We start from the raw sequence: 25,988 nt of genomic DNA, 5'->3' as shown, positions 1-25,988 counted from the left end.
TTTTAATATAAATTATTCATCTAATATAGAAATTAATAATATTATTAATTTAGATACAATATTTTTATTATTACATAATAATAATAATAATAATAATCGATTATGTAATAAAGAAATTTCAACAATTTTAAAGAAAAAAGATTTAAAACAATTATCAATTATTTCTAATATATTGAATTTCGATTATCCACATAATAAGAATTTATTGTAAGTTTCATTTAAAATTAAAGTTTTTTGTTATCAGAAAGGGGTTTTTGTAGAGATTATAAGTAATTTTATAGTTGAAATCATGAGTCAATTAAAGTTAGATCATCATGGAAAACCTAGAAGCACTGGACGGCCATTTCATCCTATTCAGGGGCTCCTCAGCAGTGTGCATCCATGATCCCTCCTTGAGAGATTCTAACCCAGGAGCTGTCAGTCTCTTGCGCGAGCGCTTAATCACTAGACTACTGAACCGGCATCCAACGGTGTTAATGTCTAACTTCAACTGATCCACGAAATTGAGCAACCTTCCACCATTGTCTTCAGTGAGTTAATATCTTACAACAGACCCGTCTGAATTCTACTGGTCACTGCTTCTCACTAGAACTCTAGGAAATACATCTTGAAGCCAGTCACTAGTGGGCATGTGATTATTATTTGGAAGTGAATAGTAAAAAACTAACAAACAGTAACATATGGATATTATGTAATTCTATAAAAATTAAATGATTACCAGTTAGAGGTTAGCAGTCCAGTTAATCAACATCTATATAATGTATATTCTTTTCACTGCATATTGCTAACATCCATAATATCTCTGATTGGGCGTTTTATAACCTGTACAACGAAAGGATGTACACTTTCCAGAAAGCTATCTGAATAGAATATGAAATTAATAGCCATAATAATTTATTAAAAATAAGAAAATTAAGTAAGTTATTGAACTATTTAGACGACAGGAACAGGTAGCTCAGATGTTCAAGCAGGCCGCCACATAATTGAAATGTAAATCTGGTTACTTTTCATTAGTTTTAAAATAACATCTCAATTATCGGCTGAAAATCTATATAACTTTAAAAAAAGAAAAACAAACGGTTTAAATATGAAGTTATTTATGAAAATAATGTTTTTTAGTAGTTTTTTCCCGCTTCTGTTTTTTATTACAATAATGATTACTGCGTATATATATTTAATTATTATTCGTGGATTGATTGAAATTAGACATTAACACCGTTGGATGCCAGCACAGTAGTTCTAGAGGTTAAGCGCTCACGCGCAAGACCAATAGATCGTAGGTTCGAATCTCTCAAGGAGGGATCATGGATGCGCACTGCTGAGGAGTCCCATGATTGGACGAAACGGCCGTCCAGTGCTTTCAGGTTTTTCATGAATAGCTTCAATTGACTCATGAATTCGCCAAACCCCTTCTGAATAATATACGTAATTATTGAATTTATAATTCATTGAAAAACAATAATATATTTCCTTCAGACTATTTCTTTATATAAATTTTTTGCTGAACATTGAAATGATTTATGAATATTTATAAAAATATAGTCAAATAGTACATTAGTATAAGTTTACTTTTGTATTCTGACATGTATGATCGACAAACAAATATTTCTTATGACAATAATGAGTACTATATAGGATTATTTTGTTTCAAGTGAAGCAAAGACTGATCCAACCCATAAAACCAGGAGTCTTGGATTAAAAACCTTATAATGAAGTGTCTTTAATTTTCTTTTTCATTATATTGCACTTTTTAATGTATATGAGTGAAATGACCAAGAGAACAAGAATAAGAAGAAACATTGTTACTACTTATCAACTATCAGATTTTTAGACAACTCTAAACATGGTAGAAACATTTTTTATATAAAGTAATGTGAGTGGGTGTCGACTATGGTGTACCTCTGACATATTTGCGCTTACATATATATCTATATCTATCTATCTATCTATCTATCTATCTATCTATCTATATATATATATATATATATATATATATATATATATATAATGTTAACAATAATATAATATAGCATGCCATTTAAAGAAAAGGTAAATTTTATCCAGGAAAATCGATCATTTCAATGTCAATTTAATGATTATCGTTATATATATATATAAATCAAATGTATGTATGTATGCGTATCTGTGTAATCGCAACAACTTCTTATAAGTTGGTTATCACAAGATAAAATTATTTCAAATTCACTATTACATACAAAACAAAACTAAGAATAATAATAATAATAAAGATATCTATCTATCTATCTATATAAACGACCAATGCTTCATGAGGCACGAAATAAGCAGGAGTTAGTCAAAGATCATGTAGCTGTCAGATTTAATGACATCGAAGTTGAAAATATTGTAACGTGAGTTAATTTTTTATAGGCATTTAATAGGCTAACCTAATAGATTGGTTATAATAGATTATTTTTAACCAAATTAATACAGTTTCCTTTCAATCTATAAGTGTGTAATTATATATTATAGATGAAATTGGTATCAATAAAAATATATTTGTTTCAGATGGTCACAATTGATTGATGACTGGGTGGTAATCAACGTCATGTGTGTCAAGTTCTTTTTAGTGAAGTACGAATGCTATCGATTAAGTTGCAATGTGGTCACTAGTCTGGGTGACTCGACACTGTGTGCACTATGATGAGATAAGATGGTGGCTGGAGGTGGTCAACAGGAAACCTTGAACCTGGGTTTCGTGCTACTTGGTTTTGATCCACAGAAGTCTTCAATTTTACGAAATATTTTGTAATTTTTATTAAGAGTTGAATTAAGTGTTATTTACCTATATATACATATATATACACTACATATATATATATATATATATATATATATATCATTGAGTTGCATCATGTAAATCTTTTGGTTACGATTGGATCTTTGAATCAAGCAAGTTTAATAAAGTGAGTAGAAAGTTGCTCAAGTCTGTTCAAATGGCCAGTTTACTACAAATATAATTTTAAGTCATTCAACTGCTTACAAATCCCAATTTATACCATTAAGAGATGTCATAGATCACAATTCATTGTTCAGAGTAATATTTCCATATTAACTAGCACACTGCTAACCGAGATAGATGAGATGCTGTCTGAACACTAGAATTTGTTAAAAGGATATATCTCATGTATCCTCTTCTCTTAGCGGTATATTTCAGTTAGCTTAACTCAAAAGTCCTATTGTTTTGTTAATATTAAATCTCGTAAAATACAAGGATAAGATAATGAGCTTAGTGAGGTTTTTTCAGTTATCCTTATTTGATGTCTTTGACTTTCCATTTCATTTATCATTTACAGAATTAGTAGGAGTTGCCTTATCATGCAAATGGGTAGCTACAGTATTCAAAATATCACTCAACTATATGGATTTCCTACAATTCGAATTTATTTTCTCATTAACATTTTAGCGGCCCTCGAATATCTGACTCCAATTGGATCGTGTGATCAACGTTAACGAATAATAGGTATTATTAATCCTCACATATAATCATCAATTTGACTCGCGTTAGTGAATAACGGGATTAAATAAGTCAAACACTAGAATGAAGTTTGACTGCATATATTTAATACAATCATTGATCTTAACAAACAATCAGAGAATCACAGAAAAGGAAACGAAGAGGAAGGAGAGAAGCTAAACTAAATGACGTGCAGTGGAGATGGCGAGTAGGCCAAATCGATTTAACCAATCATGAATCGATATTTATTGTAAGACAAAAATAAGCTACAGACATGTGATGAGTAAGATAAGAAATGCACACATATACGCACACATAAAAACAGTCAAGGTTGATAAGTGATTGATTAACAAGATCAAAATGTGACTCAATAAGAATGAATAGATTGGCTGTCCTGAGGCTAGAATAAGGTAATTGGGCTTGACACAACAACCGACAGGTGAAATTACGAATTATTAAATTTCAAATCATTGGTTAAATTATTGCATGATAAAATCTCGCTTTGATCAGAATGATCAGCGGCAATTACTAATGAGTAGTACTATCAAATTAACATAACATTATTGTTATCAATAATATCAATGTTAGTAACATTGATACTTTTGTCGTGATCAAACTATTGAAAAGAAATAGTTGTAGTTTTCAATATTATTTGCGTACATCTTGGTTTTAGTCGTCATTTCTCGATTTCCGATATCTATTGTGATAGTTTCATGAAGTTGTAAAATATTTCATTATTTCAGCTTTGGAACCTATATATAAATTACTGGACTTTTTAAATATTTGCATAAATAGGTCAAGTCATCGGAATGCTAGCAGTTTGTGAAAACTTCGTTGAGTTGGATTCTTTGTTTTCGAATTTGACTTCAAATACTCGGATGTTTTAACGGTGAAAAAGTTTTTTTCTTTTATCCAGAGGAACTACGAACTATACTTTGTAGAATACACTTGATCTGGGAATTTTCTAGGATTAACTGCCATTTTGACCTAACCTGCGAAGCATAAATTATTGTTCGCACATGAGTGCTCTTTCTGAACTGACATCCAATCACTCCTCAGCATGGTTTTTGGGAGGCCAATGGAAATCAATCAATCGCCCTACTACTGAATCTCTAGCAGTATCTATAATAATAACTCTACAATTCTCTATTTTATTATGGGCCACTAGATGTCAAAATGTAAATATAAATACGCCTATGTGTTCTAGTAACTGAGATTGTCCAGAAGAAAAATTTCTTCGTCACAACATTTTTATTATCTTCAGTGACTCCCCAAATTTCTTTCACTGTTACTCAGACTTTTTCCATTGTCTTTGTATGCCGGTTCAAACAAGTTGACCGTACTTCGTAACCCAATTATCTACACACAGATCTACAGACGGCTAAGAATCTGAATACAAACTGAATGAAAAGTGACCAATTTTTCTGAAACTTATCTTCATAAAGAATTTCCATGAATGTGCCTCATTAAGAAATCTTCATAATTTCCTCATTTTAGTTGTAACAGAAATATAAGCAGTAGAAGTCACGGTAGACATTCTACAATATTACATTAATTCCTAATGTTGTACAATCATATTTACACTGTGCGTCCGGCATTCCACTGGTAGCCACCATCCATATCTACTTATCATCATATTTATGGTTTAGTGTTCACGGATGTTATTAAAATGTAAATCTATTCTAGATATCAGTTTAAAAATAACTGTCTCAAGAAACAATATCCAACTAACTGGCTTTACGGTCGGAACCTATACTAATATGTAGTTTCGTTCTTAACTCCTTTCCTACTGGTAAACAGACAAAAGCATAACTATAGTATGTACAGCATTTTTGGAATTCCTGAAAAATCCGGAATAAATGTTTCGAGACATTTGTCTTATTAGATAAAACGAGTCGTCTATTGCAGACTGTGAAATCAGTATTTGTATTTTAGCCAAAGACTGCCGTCAACTGGAAAACAACTGAAAATCAAGAATTATTGGTCATTTGCTTCATGTCGATTTTGAACTTCTTACTGTTTCGTATCTTAGGCTCTATACTGAATAAAACGCTTAGAATTTAGCTCTTCTGGAGCATCTCCAACTGATCTTATTATACAATCAAAACTGAATTTAAATTCAGCTGTTTCCATAAACACCCTATTCTGTTTATATTGAACGATTACTGAGTAGTGGATTATGTCATGATCGACTGATCAATAGCGTTGGTCAGACCTTATTGTTCAAGCAAATTGTAATTTGGTCATTTGTTCGAAGAATTTGATATCTCAAGCACTACGTTTTGATGTTAGGTGATCAGTGGTATTTAGAAGGATATCTTGAACCTAGGTTTCGGGTTAACTGGTACTTCCAGTAATCGACCATTCATTTGTGGACCCAATAGCTCATCAGTATCGTCTCAGATTGGAATCGGCTTACCAATTTTCGAATCTACCAGGTGCTAACGGTCCACTCCAGATCACAGTTATGCTTATCTGACGAGTGCCAGCTAATACGAAATACGACTACCTTTGAAAATCTAACAACCCATGCTGTTCACAAAGCTATAAATACTAATAAATAGCTCCAGTCAGGATTTTGAAATCAATGATGACAACAAAAAAACTAGTGGGGTTCAAATATACGAAATTGTGGTGTGGTCTACTTATATCTATATAAGTAGTATATGGTGTTGGTCAGACATAGAATGTATTTTGGCAGAAGACCGATGAGGAAAGAACTGAAATGAAGCGCGATCGTTTGGAAAATGCATGAGCAATGGAATTAGAGAAGAAACAGTGAAGATTGAAACAATTGTTTGTTAATTTGCAAATTGACTGTTCATTGTTTGGTTATCAGAATTTACCGAGATAGTCTGTAATGTTTGCTTAAATACATTCTATTGTCCCCAACCAGTGTTCTGTTCACTACAATATCACTGAACAAATCGTACGTCCATCTAGCTATGGTATGTATTGATTGAAGTTGGAAATTTACACTACAAAATTCAAACCCAGAGGTTAAAACCGTTTCTTTTGCTTATTGGAAGGATAGAAGGCTTTGAGATCAATCTCACATATAATTTTGGGTTTATTCTGCTGTGAATTTCAAAACTGAAGTCACCTTTCAGATTAACATAACACAAACATATCTAATATTTTCAGGTTGATTTTCAATTTATACTTGGTTTAACAAGCTTAATTCGTCCTTGTGCATCAGAATAATTAATATGATCTTTACCATAGACTTTGACTATACATGGTCCCTGGATGCATATGAGAATTGAACAAACACGAATACATGTTCATCAGACAGTTATAACTTTTACACCACAGAAAGACTTTGATACAACGACCATTGAGTATCGGAATGCAATAAACATGTTTTTTTATTTACTAACTATAATAAAATGTTTTTTTTCATTATCTTTTAATATTTAGACATGATACTGTCGAAGAACCTCATTGTAAACGGTGTGATGAACCATTTACTGAAGATGAAAATATCGTTTCTGTTAAAGATGACATCTATCATCCAACATGTTTTGTGTAGGTTTAAACTTTTAATAAATGTCCTTTGATCACAACCTAAAAGTGTAAAAGTAAAACAAAACTTATGAACTATAGATGCATACAAAAAGCTCAATCACTTAAAGAAACTGACAAAACTATTTGTGAAAAAAATTATCAATTTTAGATATCATAATACATTTGTATTAGTTGTTTATTCTTCGCATTGATTTTTAGTACTGAAGTTGATCGATGTCCTTCAATTGTGGATTGCCTTGACATTATCAGGTTACTTGTTTTTAATACCGGCTTGAACATTGACTCTGCAATGTAGTTACATTTAGCTGAAGTTTCTCAAATCGGACGAAACCTGCGTCCTGAATTTCAATGCTAGCCACCATCTAAATATAAAATACCGTAGTTGCAGTAAAAGTCAAATCAATAGCCTATTATATAACATATTTACAGTTTAAAAGGTTAAGCAGTAGGTATACAGCATTATAGGTTCATTGATACCTAGATGTAGGTACATGCAACTGATTCATCCAATAAATAATGCATGAACAGTTCATAGTTTACTAACTAGTTACTGTTAACTACTATTACTTGTAAAGTAACAAAATATCTAGTGAATTGCTCTATATTAAATTATGACTAGACACAAGTTAGATGAGTTTTAATTTGATGTAACACAAACTGTTACCGGGTTATTTATGGTACAAATATAATCAGAAATATTAGTATGGTAGTATATGTAACTTGTAATGATAAACCATAGGTATGTAATATAGATGAAATCATTTGCAAATGGGGCTTATATTCACAAAACAATAACTATCAATGAGGTTCACTTTTAACCTTACGTAAACAATTTTTAGATATGAACGTAAGTTCAAAGATTACAAAAACTAATATCACTTATAACTAAAAAAAATTTGATTTCTGTTTAAAATGTAAAATTTTAAAACGCTACGAAACAAACATAATTCATCACACTGTGCATTCATTGAGTTGAGGTTTTCCGATTTAAGGACTAAACCATGATTTACTATTCTAGAATATTGTTTCAAGTATTTTAGCTCTAAATAATATTTGTATATCCAGCTCTTTTACAAGAGAGACATCACACAGTTTATTAAATAATTTCGCTTTTAATCAATCAACTGCGCTTCTCAATCTGTGAAATCTTCATGATACTTGGTCGAGAGATTTACAAGTCTAAAATAGACTTGAGTTAAAAATGGCTACTAATACATTATTTTATTTTAGGTAAGTTTTATACGACATTATCTTCTTTATAATTCAAACAAACGACAAACTCCTTCTGGAGCCCCTCTTGGTTACTGCCAGTCCCAAGCCCGTATAAAGGAGGGGGGTTGAGCATGGGGTTAAAGACCCCATCCCGTAGAAAATTAACTCGCTAAAAAAGCTAACCAGAAAAATAATTCATGATAGGACAACATTGTCGAATAAACATCCGTTTGATCCATCGCCAACATATCTTACTACTTACTGATAGTAAATTACAAATTGTAAATAATGAACTTCTTAGGATGTTTTCAACTTTCCATTGACTAAATTTAATCTCATCAGTCTAATCATGGACTTTATTAGCTGTCAGATAGATTTTTAATACATAATTAAAATGACAACTGGTCGGGGACATATAGTCTTTGATCTTAACGTTTTTATCACTGATATATATTGACCTAGTTATTCTGTTTCTGAACCATCCAGTAAAGACCTATAAGAGATTGTGGACTTGACCCTTGAGGTTACCTTTCATGAATATAATTTTATTGCACACGGTCTATTTATGTATCGCCAGTCTATCCATTTACTGAAAACGTTTTGAAATAAAATGAATTTTCCTCATCTAGAACTGGCAAACTAGTGTTTTTATCTAGAAAATGAGTAAACAAATCTAATTTCATAGTTGAAAGCATGAGTTAATTGAAGCTAGACCACCAAGGAAAACCCGGAAGCACTGGACGGCCGTTCCGTCTTATTATAGGACTCCTGAACAGTGTGCATCCACGAACCCAGGACCCACCAGTCTCGCACCAGAGCACTTAACCGATAGACCACTGAGCCGGCATCCAACAGTGTTAATGTCTAACTTCAACTGACTCACGAAGTTTAGCAACCGTTCACCAATTGTCTTCAGTGAGTTTCTATCTCACAACAGACGTTTTTTGAACTCCACTGGTTACTGCTTCTCACTAGAACTACAGGATTTACCTCTCGAAGTACAGGAAACCCCTTCTGATTCTAATTTCATAATAAACATGGGATGCACACATAAAATGTTTCTAATTAATGAAATTTTTATTTTCAATAACATTTCCTCCACTTTTTTCATTCAACTCTGAAGATGTACTCAATGTTTTCAACCATTACCTAACAAAGAATTTTATGAGGTAAGTTAATTCCAAAGTTACGTAATACTCATATGAAATTTACGAATCTGGTCATGTTTAAGTTAATTAACTTGTTTAAGTTGCCGAAGATTTGGTAAAGAGTGACATTCATAACCTCAGTAACTGATTTACAATTTCTACCAGCCACCGATAGATTATACTCAGCATTATTCAGTGAACCTATGATATACTGACGGTGTTTTGATGTTTCCTGTTATCAAATACTAGTGATCCAGATATTTGTTCTACCAGTAAGGGTTGTTTTCTTATAATTACTAAATAATGAAGATGAAACTGGTGTCCGATATACTCATCACTTAGCTTGCGAATAGACATTTCACCTACGTTATACGACGCATAAATTGGTAAAAGAAAGCTCCAAGTGTATATGTTGAAATTTTATATCTTGCCTTTAACTTCTTTCGTGTGATACTGTATATATATATATATATATATATATATATATATATATACTGACAGTGGTATGTTACTTGAAAGTTAGGAATGTACTTAATCTTTTGAACATTACAGAAAATTTCCGCTCCAATAAAAGTTTTACTTTTCTTTCGGATACGCTTTAGAGGACATCTTGGAAGTATTAACTTACTTGTCCAAAACAATCCAATCTACTGAGCACCTAACTGGAAGAAAACCAGTAATTTGTGCGGAGTCCACATAAACCTGTTACTCACAGATGAAATTAGACAACGGTTGTCTGAACATAATAACTGACCAAAGTTAAAGACGATTTTTGTACTTATGAATTCAAACATTATATTATTTATTGGAAGATCGTAATTGGCTGAGCTCTATTTCAAGTCTAATCACGAGGATGAATGATTTGTATTTTTTCAAACTGAGACTCGGCAATTACCTAATGACCATATAATTTTTTCAAAGTTAAATTCACGACTCGATCTAAGCTAGATCATCATTGAAAACCTGGAGCAGTGGATGGCTGTTTCGTCACAGTATGGGACTCCTCAGCAATGCACATACACAATACCGAACGTGGGACCCAAAATCAGGACCGTCGATCACTACATAATACAATCTCCACAAATCCCCATACTAACCATAGAGTTGTTAATTGGTTTTTTAGTGGAATACTGTTTATGATACAAATCACTCTTAAACAGAACAACTGTCCAGTAAATTACTGACATAAATAACGTATCTAACTAGAATACTAGTTAAGAAAGTTTTATTTTATCAAGTATATTACTGAGTTTCATTTCTAATCGTTAATTCTTTTAAAAATTTTAGTTTGAAGGCCGAAGATATTGTAAATATGATTTTCAAGTACTTTTTGCACCTTTGTGTTTTAAATGTGGTAAGTCGGTATTTATTTAACTGGATTACTTCCTTTTATATAATTAGCCATTATAACTCTTAAATGAAACAATTGCGTTTATTTAGTGTCACAATGTTAATCATTAACAACAATAATAATGTATTCTGGAAATAACTAAAGATATCTACATCAATTTATGGGAATGATTAAGGTAATACTAAATGGCTACAATTAAAGGTATTTGAAAAGTTGTGGTTTAAATAAACATTTGTCACAAGTTTTTTTAATATTTTGAACTATATATTGATCAAGAAATGCACCACACTGTTATCTGGATACATGTGATAATAGTTATTTTTCTTGTAACCATAGTGTTATCTTTAATAAGTTAGGTAACAGGAAAATAAATACTCTAAGAAAGTGGTATAGCTACAACGACATAAGGCTTTGAAACGTAAATGTCATATAAGAATTAGTATTTTCTTAGTAATAATAATTAGTACGTCACAACTGTAAATAAATAGTGTAGGACAAGATATTTTCAGTCCTTTAAAGAGTACTTGTAGTTATCTACAATTAAAAAAAAGGAAATAAAGAAATAACAGAGCACGCAAAAATAACAAAAGTTACTACAACAGGCCTATTGTCGTATATGTTATTGGTCTTTTCCTAATGCATTGATTTAGATAAGTTTTATCCAATAATGAAATGAATGAAAAAGGTAAGATAAGCTATGGGACTAACTAGGTATATCGAAAGTAAAAAATAATATTGGCTTGTAATAAGGTTTTTTTATAAGTTATCGGTATGAAGGAAAGTTTGACAAGTGTACTTAAAAATAAGTGTTGGCGCATTTAAGCTACTTATAATTTCATTAGTGGAACGAGATATAATTATTAGTGTAACCGTTTCTAAGACCGTTTAAGAAAATAAGGTGTTATCCAAGTGTCATACAAACGATTGTATTGAGTTTGTTAAGCAGATAGATTGTGACAGACTATTGTTTCTAAGGTGTTTCACACACACAAAGTATCTTTCGATATTGAGTAATGAATCCTATAACTTGGGGATTTAACAAAATGAATCGCACCATTAGATGTAAATAATAATATATTCGGGATGTAGAAGAAAACGATTATATTTTGTTTGAGTAAGTTTTTTAATAAGCCCCATAACAAGTCCTAGCTTCTTGAGTCTTGATCGATGGTCCAAAATATAATCCCTAACAAAAGTATCAAGTATAAAGCTACAACGAACATATATCAATTCAAGTTTATCTTTAGTTAGAATACTATTCAGAAAAAAAAGAAATTATTCTAGAAGCAGTTAAACGCAAACAAACAATTAAGTTTTCTTCTAAACATTCTTGAATAATAGTGTTGTACTTTACGCTATTTTTAAGAGTATATATGTCAAAGTCCTGAATAAAGTTACCATTTGTTACACGAAACTACCAAATGTCTCGTAAAGACCGACATTCAGCATAGTTGTATGCACTGCACATTAATGTTCACACTTAAGTTTATTCTAAACCTGTAAAATTCAGTTGATAATGTTTAATTTCTTCTGTTTAGGTGAATTTATCATGTCAAAAGTGGTGAAAGCAATGAATCGAAGCTGGCATCCTGAATGTTTAGTTTGTAATGAATGTGGTATTCAAATTATAAGCAAAGGATTTCAAAGACATAATACAAGGCAAGTGGAATGATAAATTTTTTAATATGATCCAACAATTAACTCTTTCTCATTGACAAATAGATTAATATGAACGACAAATATTCTATAAAATAAATTTACTTTAGGTTATACAGTTATAGGTTTAAATAATTAATGCAACGGACTAGTCAGGTGTAAAACAAATACAGCTTTTGAGCACAAGATTGCCACTATGATATCACTATAGGGTTGTGGAGTTTATTGAGTTCTTACTGTGGTCATGAACAAATCGATGTTAGACAACCATTGAAAACCTGGTAGCACTGAACGGCCGTTTCATCCTAACATGGGACTCTTCAGAGTCGTGCATTCACAATCTCGCGTGCGATACTCCAACCCAGGATTTTCTGTCTCACGTGAACGCCTAACGTTTATACTACTAAGCCGACATCCAACGGTGTTAATTTGCACTTCTGAAGAGTCCCATACTTAAACGAAATGGCCATCTACTGCTTCCAGGCTTTTAATAGTGATCTAACATTAATTGTTTCATTATCTCAATAAAATTAGTAATATTGAAATGACTAGTATGTTTTATTAACTTCCATACGTTTAAACTTCACATAAAATCGTTAAATTAAGAATCAGAATAAATGTAGGTAACATATGGCGAGTGAGATATGAAAATACAACTGAAAATGTGATAAAATATTTTATTGAAAATGACTTAGAAGAAACCAGGGAACACTAAACAACCCTTTCGCCTTAAAATAGAACTTCTCAACGTTTTGTACGAAAGCCATGGTCAGAAGGACGTAGAGTACTAAAAACCTGGGTGTTGTAACTCATAATGGCTAAGTCAAAAGAGATGGTTTCGAAGTTTCGTGCTCAATAATATTGTCCGTCACCAGGTTATTTTTATCTGTGTATAAAGTTAATCTCACCCAACTGAATCATCACACTATGAATGAGGTCACACTCAAGTTACCGTCCAGTATTTACACTCTGATACAGTTAATCAATAATGATTGTCGAAGCAAATGATTTTTATTTTAGCAATTAAAAATTTTAGGATTATGTATTGTACATCCGTTATGGTAAAAATCTCAAAATGAATCATAGCATTAAGCAGATCACACTAGGTGCAGTATTAACACAGTGGTACTACAAAGTGTTTCTACGAGTCTAACAAACATCTTTACAAGTTAGAAACAGAATTATTATATTTCCATTAAGCAATGATTGTCACATGGTTCTCTTTTCTTGTTGATTTATCAAACTAGATTTTATTATCTTCTAAGTACATTATACTTTCATGTATGTGTACATTTAGCTTTACTTGTATGCACTTCCTAAGAATACACATATAAACATACTAATATTTCACTTAAAACCATATGTATATTGATCAACATGACTCTAAGCAACTCTTTTTATCAAAATATTAGTATAAACTAGATAAATTTATTAAATTCACAACAGAATTAATCAAATTTAAGATAAATGTTTATATAAATGGTGTGTATTTTAGTAAAAAAAAAAGAAAAATATTTATTTAAATGAAATAGAAAACTTTTCAAAAAAAAATTCATTTGTATATTCAAATAATGTTTCAATGCATTTCATCTGGTTTTGTTACCATAGTAATAAAAATCAAAGATTAATACATTATATGTGAAAAAATTATATTTTTTTTAATTTCCCTGGAGAAGTCCAGACAAGTTAGCTGGACGAAACGTTGGAATTATTTATATTTCAATCGCTGAGACTATTTCAAATATAATTTTTTCACATATAATGAATTCTCTATACTCGGCTCCCAATTATTGTCAAACTATTCGTTCTAACCTTGACGAATATTCGTATAAATCAAAGATTAATAGTTGATGTATATATTGATTTCTGTGAGGCCTATGCTCCTCCACAAGGGGTAACAGGCGTAAACAAGTAAGTATATTGATTTCACAATATAAGGAGAATATTATCATTGTATTTCGTTTGTGAATGTAGAATGTTCCGTAGTCGTGTAAAAAAAGGAAGAAAATGAAGTATAATCTTTCATGGTTAAAATATTAAATTAAGTTATTTGGATTCAGTTTCAAATACTTTGAAAATAAATAAAACAGCTGATGTTACAGTGATCAGGATGTTTGAAATTCCAGTAGTTTTATGTAATTCCATTCCTTAGTCAAAGTCATCTATAATCAAATCTATCAGAACATGATAAAGCGAGAATAACGGTGGTATATACAAGTAAGAAAACTAAATAAAATGTGTAAAAATACCTTATAACAGTTCTTCCACTTAACACATTTGGCAATTTGTACAAGTAACTACTAAAATCAAACTATAAGAGCTCTAATGAGAAGCAGTAACCAGTGGGGTTCAACTAGGTTTGTTGAGAGATATCAACTCACTGAAGACATTGGTGAAATGGTTGCTCAACTTCGTGGATTGGTTGAAGCTAGACATTAACACCATCGGATGCCGGTCTATCGGTTAAGTGCTCTGGCGCGAGACTGACAGGTCCTGGGTTCGAATCTCACGAGGCAAGATCGTGGATGCGCACTGCTGAGGAGTCCCATAATAGGACGAAACGGCCGTCCAGTGCTTGCAGATTTTCCATGGTGGTCTAGCTTCGATTGACTCATTATTTCAACCATATATAAGACAAATAATTAAATAGTTAAGAAACATGAACTAATTATGCGTCATTCAATTCTTAAGAGATAAATCAATTGAATCAAATCACAGTTGGCTGATCAAGGAAAGGGAATTGATAACCCTGAAGCCAGAACAGAATGTCAACTGAAATAAAATTGCTGTCAGTAAGAAAATAATGAAAATAGAGGTAGTGCAATTTAAGAAATATAGTTGGAAGTACATATAGCCCATAAGCTTATCTTGGATCCTATTCTAAACATAGCCCACAAAAATGGATTACCGAGAAGGATAACTTTATGTTTAAGATAAAGCCAAATGTTAGTGTGATGTAGTATGTGAATAGGAAGAATGTTTCCACTCACAAGCATACATACACATAAACATTCAGGTACATAAAAATATCTTGCTGTCGTATTCTACTATCCAAATTAACCACCATACACTTTTATAGACGCTTAGCCAATCAATCACGGAGAGGAGAATGACCGAGACAAACTGAAAAGCTTAACCATCAAAATCTCTTTACTACTTACTCGTATATATAGGTTATATGAACTTAACTTAATTCAATGATGAACAGTTCATTTTTTTTCAGATCCCAAATTATGTTAATATTTCGAGAAAATAAAACTTACTAACTTATATCTAGATTAATTTAAAACAATAAATAAAACGAATCTATGGTATTCTGCAAGTATTATTATAGCTTTATTAAAGTATTTGTAAAAGCTGGAAATTATCACAAACAACAGATATCTTTTGTATATCCTCAGTACACAGTTGGTCGGGAAGTCAAAATGATAAGTCAGTATCATTTGGATAAGTATTTGAAACTAACTAATGTTCTGTAATTGTTTGCTGCTATCTTAGAGCTTCTAGGAATTACACATTCATGTACCTGCTACATAATGGATCTTTTAATTTCAAAATACTCATAAACAATAGTTTTACATTTAATTCTAATAATTTTAAGACTATTCTTATATTTCGCCATGATACTTACTCGAAAATACTGTAGAAAAACGAGTTGCAAAGTAGCCTTTTATGAATCAATCCTCAATCTATCGAGGTAGTATATTTTACAGAACATATGTGATTTTCAATGGCTGATATAAAATATAAACATGTAGAATATTGGTTCAATTGTCACAGATATATGATGAAGAATATACAAGAAATAGCTGTAGTTCAACTGAGTTTCAACACTAGCCATCAAAATCAATATTCATCCAAGTATAGACATTCATTCAGCCTTTGAAAAATAGGCTTTATTAATCTTGCAATTAAAATGTTGGTGAAACCTATTACATTGTATTCATACAGCTGCTGACATAAAGAACATCATCAGTCATTACTGCTCGTCAATTTGAGAGCACTATTTTTGTATCATACTGAATTCACTAGCTTGTTCTACATAAATCTCAACGGTGATAGTTTTTGTTTTTACATTAACTTACAGGTCATTTCTTTTATATGATAAGATTCAATCTGCTAACTCATTAAGTTGCAAGATGTACCACTTGGAAGAAGAATATGAATCAATAACACGTTTTCGAAACATTTTTTAATCGTTTACTCAGTCTACGTAGCTGACTATTTTGTCATGTAAACACCTTATATAAATCCATCAGTATTCCTTTAAACCTAATTTTAGTCATTTTTCGATGATGCAGTTGGCAACTGACTCTAAAGTATACGTTTTCCCACATTCTTAAACTTGTTTGTTTTAGCAATTATGAACAATACTTCAGTAAAATATCGTTACCAAGGTTTGACTTAATAATTTCAAATAAATTGAGCATTAGGTAGATTGTTATAAATATATTTGTAATATCCCAATGAGTAGAAAAATTAGATTTTCTGACGTTTCGTGACGCAGTGTAAGCCACTTCTTCAGAGAATAAATAATCAAACGTCAGAAAATCTAGTATTTCTACTCATTGGGATAATAATTTAATAAATTGAGAATTTTAATATCCTAATGCTTATTTTGTATGAATAATAGATATCTATAATGTTCAGTTTTCTTGATGAATAATTATGTTCTGCTATATTCTAATATGATAACCATTGTGTATTCTAATGAATTATTGATAGAATCCTGTGTAAAGATTGTTGGCCTGTTATATGTCAGGAATTAGTTGGCTGTCATATCTGTCAAACATGTCATAAACCAATTGAATTAAATAAACACATCAAATTTATGGGTGATTTTCATCATCCACATCATTTTCATTGTTTTGATTGTGATCAAGAACTTGGTTTGGATGCACATGAACGTGGTGGTGAATTATATTGTCTTAAATGTTTCAGTCGTTCTGGTGTATCAATCTGCTCAGCATGCAGGTGAATAAATAATCATTGCAATTTTTTATATTAGATTAATTTCAGATAAATTTTGTTCTTTTCAAGTTTGAATAATAACAAGTATACATGTTTGAAAGAAAACCCTGAAAGTATCAAAATGTAATAGACTTCTGAAGTAATTAGTCCCTTTGATAAATTTCGATAGTGTAATAAGAAGATGAAGATTTTCTTTCTTACATAAAACGGTGAATGTCAGATTCACTCTTTCTTGATAAGAGCAAATAATAGATATTTAGTTTAGTCGGAATGAATAATTAGTTGTTTTTCCAAAAAAACTCATACATTTCATATGAAGGAAATTCAATGTAAGATCTACTGGTTTGTATAGCTTGAATAATCTAGTTAGGAAAAATTTGGTTTTGTTAAATAAAAAGCAAGAAACTAGAAATAAAGTAAAGGACAGTCGATCTAGAACTCAACTTTACTTTCGGTGTCACTACTCAGAAAATCAACTGGACGTTTTCATCTACTACAAACATATTTCAATATAATATTCACAAAAACCCCTTCTGATATTAATCAACATATTCTCACTAGTGATTGGTTTCAAGAGGTATTTCCTGGAGTTCTAGTAAGAAGCAGTGACCAGTGAAGTTCAACCGGATCTGATGCGAGATAGTAACTCACTGAAAACAGTGGTGGATGTGTCGCTCAATTTCGTGGATTAGTTGAAGTTAGACATTAACACCGTTGGATGTCGGCTCAGTGATCTAGAGGTTAAGAGTTCGCGCGCAAGACCGATAGGTTCTGGGTTCAAATCTCGCGAGTGCGGGATCGTGGATGCGCACTGTTGAGGAGTCCCACAATAGAACGAAACGGCCGTCCAGTGCTTCTAGGTTCACCATGGTGGTCTAGCTTCAGTTGATTCATGATTTCATCAATTAAAATTACTATAGATTCTAATAAAACCTTAAAGTATAAAAGGTTACATAAACTTTCTAATTAACTTTTAGATTTTAAAATATACATTTAATTACTTATTTAACTGATTTCAAATAGATCTGTTTCTGGATCGTTAGTTCAGATTTAGATGAATTACCACGTTAATCAAATGACGATGATGATAACGATGTTATTGAAAGATACAGAGATATTTCATTATATTTAGTCACTTATGAACAATAGACAGTTTTGTTATCCGGCTAATTATTAATCATATAATACGTCTCTGAGTCACTGAAGTCTTATTTTCACAACAAAATTGATATTGGATATGATAAGAATTTTGTTTCTATTTATACTCATTTTTATCAATCTATAAAAGGATGTTTTAAACTGTTGTTTATCAGAAAAATGGTCGTTGGCACTACTTTTGAAATTCTACGCTAAAACATTGAAGTAGTTGTCTTTCTTCTAAATGACACAGTCTAAGCTTAGATTGTGAATAACATAAAGGAATGGAACGGTGAATATGTTTTATACTTCCTCAACATTTGAATCAACACAATTATAAAGAACTTAAAAAAGATAACTATGTAGTGAATTTTATGTAGTAGTTTTCAAAAGTCTCCATCATAGTATGCAGATATTTACATCGTTCTGAGTAACCATAAGGTTATTTTTTGTATCTGATACCTATGGGGATCGTCAAAACACTAGATGTTTTTCTCCCTAAACTCATGCCTATCTGTGCTTATGTAAATGGTTAGAAAATTAGATCACTGAAGATTGCTTGTTTTATCTTGTCATTGACAATTTACGTTTTGAACACATGGAAAGTTCAATCTTATGACCAAACATCTACCACTGTTCTAGTACTAGCACATAACAAGATTGTGGAAAAGTCAGTTTCTCCTATTTATGACTGTTTGACTGAATATAACTACAGTTAACATTCAGAAATGAAAGATTAGTAATCAACTCTTGAGCTGAATTCTTATCTTTGAGTAATCGTACTTCATACTTCATAGTCACTTATTGGATCTCCCGACATGAATATTTGCTAACGATATACCTTAGATTTCACTAAGAAGATTTATTTGTGGAAACGCATTGTGTTAATTACATCTAGTTATTTTTCTTCACTATATATCTTTAATTTAGACGTTCAATTGACGGTCGTATAGTTTGGGCACTTGGTAAAGTTTGGCATGTTGAACATTTTGTATGTCATCACTGTGAAATACCATTTATGGGTAGTAGGTTTTATGAGTGGCAAGGGCACGCCTACTGTCTACTACATTATCAATCTAAAATTGGAAGTGTCTGTCATATATGCGCGAAACCGGTTACTGATACATTGGTTAAATTTACTAATAAAATCTATTGCCCTGAACACTTTCTTTGTTCACTGTGTGATAGAAAATTAGATGAAAAGTAAGTGGATCATTTAATATTCTTATTTTAAAGATCTTTTCAAATAACTGATAACCTAAGAAGATTAAACCCTTAAAATTAATAAGCTTGAAATAAATTGAATGGTGCTTAAATGATAGTGCTTTTCAACAATAATAAGTAGATTGAAGAAAGATTATTTCCTTTTATAATCACACTATTTGACCTGACCGTTAAAATTTAATCTGCTTTGAGTATGAGAATATAACTTTGATTTTGAAAGACTATTTCGGCAGTTCCTGTGAAAAGCTATGATTGATTGATTTCCAAAATGTTAAATGTGAGACACTTACGCATCAACGATGATAGGTATACGAGCAAAACGATAAACTGATTGAAACTAGAAATATTTACCACTTCAGTATCCTGAAGTAATACACTCACTTCAAGAATCGTAACTATGGGTTCATTTTTCAGTGTGGTCGTAAATGAGCAATGTTGAGGGATCCCACATTAAAAACAAACATTCATCTCGTGCTTCCTGATTTTAAACGGTTGTGTAACAAAGGTTAGTCAGTAGTGTCAATTACCAAATACAACTTCAATTATTAATTACTTATGGAAAACTTAAATTACACGCAAAATTAAACATCTGATTCAAATTAGACTTCGTCAAATTTAAATGGATATTCGTTAACACTTTATTGACTAGTCTAACACTTACTTGCCTGTGAGTGTGTGGAAGTCACCAATCATAGAATAAAAACCGTCAGTTTGCTCAACAAAATAGTTCTAGAGTTCCACCTGTCAGTCTGATCTAACCCTCTTTTTAGAAAAAAATACAGATATCAATAAGAAATTATCCCTGAAACAAACAACTATGAAACTAGATAACTCTCCATTCATATAACATGATAACTTTGGCTTTAATTTAAGTTCATAATTTAGTGTAAAATGTATTCATGTTCCATGATAAAACTGAGTGTATATGTTTAGTCATCCTACCTGCTGTACTGTGTAGACGAAGTTAAAGGACACGATTTAGGTGGTAAACATTTTTATTTATAAAATTGTAAATCTCTGTAGAAAGAGAGATTTCTATGAAATTTATACATGATTATTTTCTTAATTGAGCCTGTTACTCCTCATGGAGGAGCATTGACCTTCCACCAGACTTCTCAAATCAACTCTGTCCTCGGCTCATCTTTTCAACTTTTCCCAGTTGTTATTCATCCCTTTGATATCAGCTTTTAATTCTCGATGCAGTGTGTACTTTAGTCATTCACTTTTCCGTTTCCTTTCAAGATTACAAATTAATGCTTGCCTCATGATGCGGTTTGATGATTTCCGTAATGTATATTCTACCCTTTCCCATCATCTTGCCTAATTTCCTTTTCGGTTCGAAGTTGGTATATTATCTTTTACAGTAGGCTGTTGATGATGGTATCTGGACAACGGATATTGAGTACGATGAATAGACAATCATTTATAAACACTTGTGTATGTATGATGACGGTTGTGATTGTTCTCTAAGTTCCAACTTCATATAATAGAACTGTCTTGACGTTCGTATTGAAGATTGTGACTTTGTTATTAGCCGACGGCTTTTGAGCTCTATTTGTTCTTCAACTGTAGGAATGGTGCATTTGCTTTTCCAGTTCTTTCCATTGAGTCTGCATCAGATCGTCCTCGTTCATCTACAATGCTGCCCGGGTACGTGAAAGATTCCACCTCTTACAGATTTTCTCCATCCAGTGTGATAGGGTTGTTGTTCACCGTGTTGTATTTGAGGATGTTGCTTTTTCTCTTGTGTGTGTTGAAGTCTATTGAAGCAGATGCTGCTGCTATACTAGTTGTCTTAATCTGCACTTGTTCGTGTGTATGAGATAAAAGGACTAATTCATCTGAGAAGTCCAAATTATCTAGTTGCATCCAACCTGTCCATTGTATTCCATGCTTCCCCTCAGATATCGAGTATTCATGATCCAATCAACCACTAGAAGAAAGAGGATGGGTGAGAGTAAGCAACACTGTCTGACACCGGTCCTCATTTGGAATGCATCTGTCAACTGTCCTACATCCACACTTCGTAGTGTAGTTTGTCGCATGGATTCCGTATGATGTTGAAGATTTTATCAGGTACATCATAATGTCGAATATGATTTCATAGTGTTCTCCTATCCACACTGTCAAACACTTTCTCATATTCAAGGATGTTAATGTATGGTGACGAATTCTATTCAATTGAGGTTTCAACGACGATCCATAGTGTCGCGATTCGGTCTGTGCACGACCGATCCTTACAGAATCCGGTCTGTTGATCTCGAGGTTGTGAGTCTACCGAATCTTTCATTAGGTTGAAAAACACTCTGTTGAAAAGATTTCCTGGTACTAAGAATAGTGTGGTGCCTGTGTAGTTATCACATTCACTCAGGTCTCTTTTCTTTGATATGCCGATGAGGTGTTCTTCTTACCAGTCTGTCTGTGGTAATTGTTTTTCCCCCCAAATCTTGCTGAATAAAACGTGGAGTATGTTTGCAGATACTGCTTTGATGTCCAGTGGATTCAATGTGTTATATCCCCTAGTGAATTACGAATGGTAACTTTTAGGTCTATTTATGGAGCAATGTAATATGCCTATTTCCTATTGTACAATTGTTACGTAACTAAACTATTCATATTCGTGTTTCTCTTATCATTAGCTTTATTTTGACCTTTGACTTATTATCATACGATTCTTGGGATATAATCAGTTTATTGATTACTGTGGTTTGTATAAAAACCCAGTATGTTTGTAAATAATGATTCATATTGCCGAGGCTGTTATTTGTGTTCTGGACTTAACTGGCTGGGCTAGGCATATAGCAGGACCGAGTAGTAATCAAGACTGCTCATACGATTTTATGTATCACTGCTCCGATCGATAAATCGCTCTTCTCTCATTGGCAGTAATCAGCACGTTCATATACTAAAGAGGGCACGCAGGCAATCGATATAACAACGGGCACTCACTCGTTACAACACAATGGAGCTGGTCTATTCAAGAGTTCCTCAAAGTGTTGAGCACATCTCTTCCTCTGTTCTTGAATATCAATGATCGGCTTGCCTTCTTCGTTCTCGACCGGTATCTCTGGTTTGCTATATTTCCCACTCAGTTTCTTCTTTGTGACATATAGTTGTTTCATATTTCCATCTCTTGCAGCTTTTTCTACTGTCGTTGCTGCTTGTCGTCTTTAATTCTTCTCCTCAATTGCTTGTTTGCTTCTGTGTATTCATCTTGTGTCTTGACATTCTCTGCCCTTGTTCAACTGGTGTTAATTGCTGTCTGCTTGTTCTTGCTTTCTTGGATCTTGTCGATGATTTCCATAGAGGTTCATTCCTCATGATGATGCTTGTTGCAGCACAGCACAGCACATCCTAACACGCTGAAGTTAATGCTTCTTTAATCCCTCTCCCGGTTGTCCTTCATGCTAGTTTCATTTTCTTTCAGTAGATATTGTAGGGCTTGTAACGTGTTGTTGAGAGTAATCTTGAATTCGTTGAGTTTGTCAGTATGTCGAAGGAAGGTTGTATTTAACCTTTGTGAAACTGTGCAGTTGTCCAGTGTCTTTTTTTAGCTTCGGTTTCATCTTGACCACAATTAGATGGTGATCTGAAGCTATGTAAGCTTCTCTCCTGGTTCTCACGTCTTCCATTGACGTTCTAAGTTAGTTACTGATGCAAATATGATCGATTTGATTCTCTGTGATATGAACCAGTGAGACTCATGCAGCTTTGTGTATATGTTTGTGTGGAAATATTTTGACGCCTGTAACCATTTTGTTAAATGCTTTTAGATTTATAAATCCCACTACTTCCGTTTCTCTCTCCCAGTCATTCCATGTCATCCATTCCCACTTCCGAGTTTATGTCTCATTAGGATGGTTGTGTTTTTTCCTGAGCACTTTGCTATGATCGACTGCAGCCTCGAGTAGAACTGATCTTTATCGTCGTCGTTGCTATCATTAGTGGATGCATAACATTGGCTAACATTCATTGTGATTCCCTCCCTCTTCGTTTTCAATGATGCTCTTTTGAACCTGGGTCCATCAGATTTCCATCCTATAAGTGCATTTCGTGCTTCTTTGGACATCATCGGAACAACTTCCTAAGTATGTGTGGCATTTTCCTCTTCGTGACCGGAGTACAGCAGCACCTCTCCCGTATCTAACCTTGCCATCAAGCTTGGGTCTAATGGGTGTAACTGATCCTGAGTACTACCAAGTTGTACCTCCTCACTTCTGCCGCCATTTAATTAGTCCTCTCGAACTCCCACATTGTTCGGACATTCCATATACCATAATATTGGTTGCTGTGGTTGTTAGAAGGACATCTCTCGTGTGACTTCAGAAGAATCTTGGCTTTCAACATGAAGCATCATAATTTTTCCTTCAACTTGGAGGGCAGAGTTTAAATGGTTTAAATTGTTTATTCTGGTTAGCGTTTTTTAGCAAGGTTGTTTTCTAAGGGATTAGGTTGCTAATCCGATGCCCAACCCCCCTCTATTACCCGGTCTAGGGACCGGCAGTAACCATAGAAGAGCTAGAGGCGGAGTTTTTGTACATGATAGCTGATAACTAATTTGCCGTATTTATCGACAGTGTCAGGGAATATTTTAGCTCAAAAGAAACAACCTAATAGATGTAGATATTTGTTCATAGTTTTAAATTTTGAGATAAATAAAAGTACTTTGATGATGGAGTTATTACTCCTTCACTAATTGATAATTACCAATATACATTAGATTGACAAATTGTTTAGTTTATTCAAATGAAATTTGTAGTGATTTAATATAGTAAAATTATTATATGCTATCAAACTTCGTAGGTCTTAGGCTAAAAAATCTCTATGCTAGTTAACATTCGCAGAATCCAATTATACCTGAATAAAAGTTTGGTCTGATTTATCACAGTTAATTCATTCTTCAGACTTATTTTTAGACAAAATATCTTAAACCTTGAGATTACATAAAGGACTAGGTGAATTTATACTTTATGAAGGACCTTTATGTGACGCTAAAGTGACCTTGAGAGTGTCCATCTAATAACTAGAACCAAATGAGGGTTGTAAACCAGTGTGGAGAATTAAGGTTATGTTTTACAATTAATGGTTAGGGTTAAGAATTAGATTTATGGTTTCCATCACGAACTGATATCACCTATAATGCCAAAACTCTATTTAACCAAATGGATGAGTGAATTTCATGCCCGAATCCGAGACCTGATATCTTATACCTAATTAGTTCGTCCATAAGTTATAGTCTCACTGAAGATTAGATACAAAATAATCAGAAGGGGTTTTGTGGAAATTTCAGTTTTTTCGTAGTTGAAATCATAAGTCAATTGAAGTTAAACCACCATGGAAAACCTGGAAGCACTGGATGGCCGTTTCGTCTTATTATGGGACTCCTCAGCAGCGCGCATCCACGATCCTGCACCCGCGAGATTCAAACCCAGGACCTACCAGTCTCGCGTCAGAGCAGTTAACCGATAGACCACTGAGCCGGCATCCAACGGTGTTATTGTCCAACTCCAATCAATCCACCAAACTTGAGCAATCGTTCACAGACGTGTCTGGACTCCACTGGTCACTGCTTCCCGCTAGAACTCCAGGACATGTATCTTGGATGCCGGCTTATTGGTCTACCGTTTAAGTGCTCTGGCGCGAGACTGACAGGTCCTTGGTTCGGATCTCAACGAGGCGAGATCGTGGATGCGCACTGATGAGGAGTCCCATAATAGGACGAAACGGCCGTCCAGTGCTTGCAGGTTTTCCATGGTGGTCTAGCTTCAAATGACTCATGATTTCAGCTATGAAGATACAAAATAAATAATTTGGTACAAAGAAACTTACTATATGCGTATATTTTATTTCATATTTATTTAGATCCAAACTTTATGAAATTGATTTAAAACCAGTTTGTAAAGAATGTTATGATAAGTTACCAATGCAATGGAAAAAAATCCTGGCAAAAATCCATCGTTCAGATAGACAAAAATGGAGTAATTAATGATGATTTGTAATATTCATAGAAATATAACAAACCTACTTTTATATTTGTATACAATCATTTAGGGAAGCTATTTCAAACAGTTGAACTATATTTTTTTTTAAAAAACAAAAACAAACAATCATTTTTATAAACAAATTATATAAACTACTTTTTAGTAATCTATTCAATGTTTCAACAAAATTTTATTTTCTATAGTATTCTGTATTCAAATTGTATTCATAGTTTTCAATGTCATATACATATATTCTGATTCATCTGTACTACAATTAAAGTAATCGATGAAAATCAAAGCAATTC

At 32.7% G+C, this 25,988-nt stretch overlaps 1 protein-coding gene across 2 annotated transcripts; it reads left to right on the top strand.

The window, feature by feature from the left end:
- Nucleotides 1-1,377: 1,377 nt before the first annotated feature.
- On the top strand, nucleotides 1,378-25,988 carry Smp_020540.1 (pinch, putative; the record flags this gene model as incomplete). 2 transcript variants are annotated; one of them, XM_018796998.1, is made up of 8 exons in its annotated part: nucleotides 1,378-2,369; nucleotides 6,896-7,003; nucleotides 9,339-9,384; nucleotides 10,651-10,717; nucleotides 12,253-12,373; nucleotides 17,096-17,344; nucleotides 19,409-19,681; nucleotides 25,565-25,688. In XM_018796998.1, the coding sequence occupies exons 1-8, from the start codon at nucleotides 2,281-2,283 to the stop codon at nucleotides 25,686-25,688; spliced, it is 1,077 nt and encodes a 358-aa protein (XP_018646826.1). In that variant the 5' UTR covers nucleotides 1,378-2,280. The 2 variants fall into 2 exon arrangements, with proteins under 2 accessions (XP_018646826.1, XP_018646825.1); XM_018797009.1 differs by lacking the exons at nucleotides 1,378-2,369; nucleotides 6,896-7,003 and having other exon boundaries at nucleotides 9,246-9,384; nucleotides 25,565-25,988.

The sequence above is a fragment of the Schistosoma mansoni genome, assembly GCF_000237925.1.
Source record: "Schistosoma mansoni, WGS project CABG00000000 data, supercontig 0169, strain Puerto Rico, whole genome shotgun sequence".
In the NCBI taxonomy this organism is placed as follows: domain Eukaryota; kingdom Metazoa; phylum Platyhelminthes; class Trematoda; order Strigeidida; family Schistosomatidae; genus Schistosoma; species Schistosoma mansoni.
This window is presented reverse-complemented; position numbering and strand designations above follow the sequence as displayed.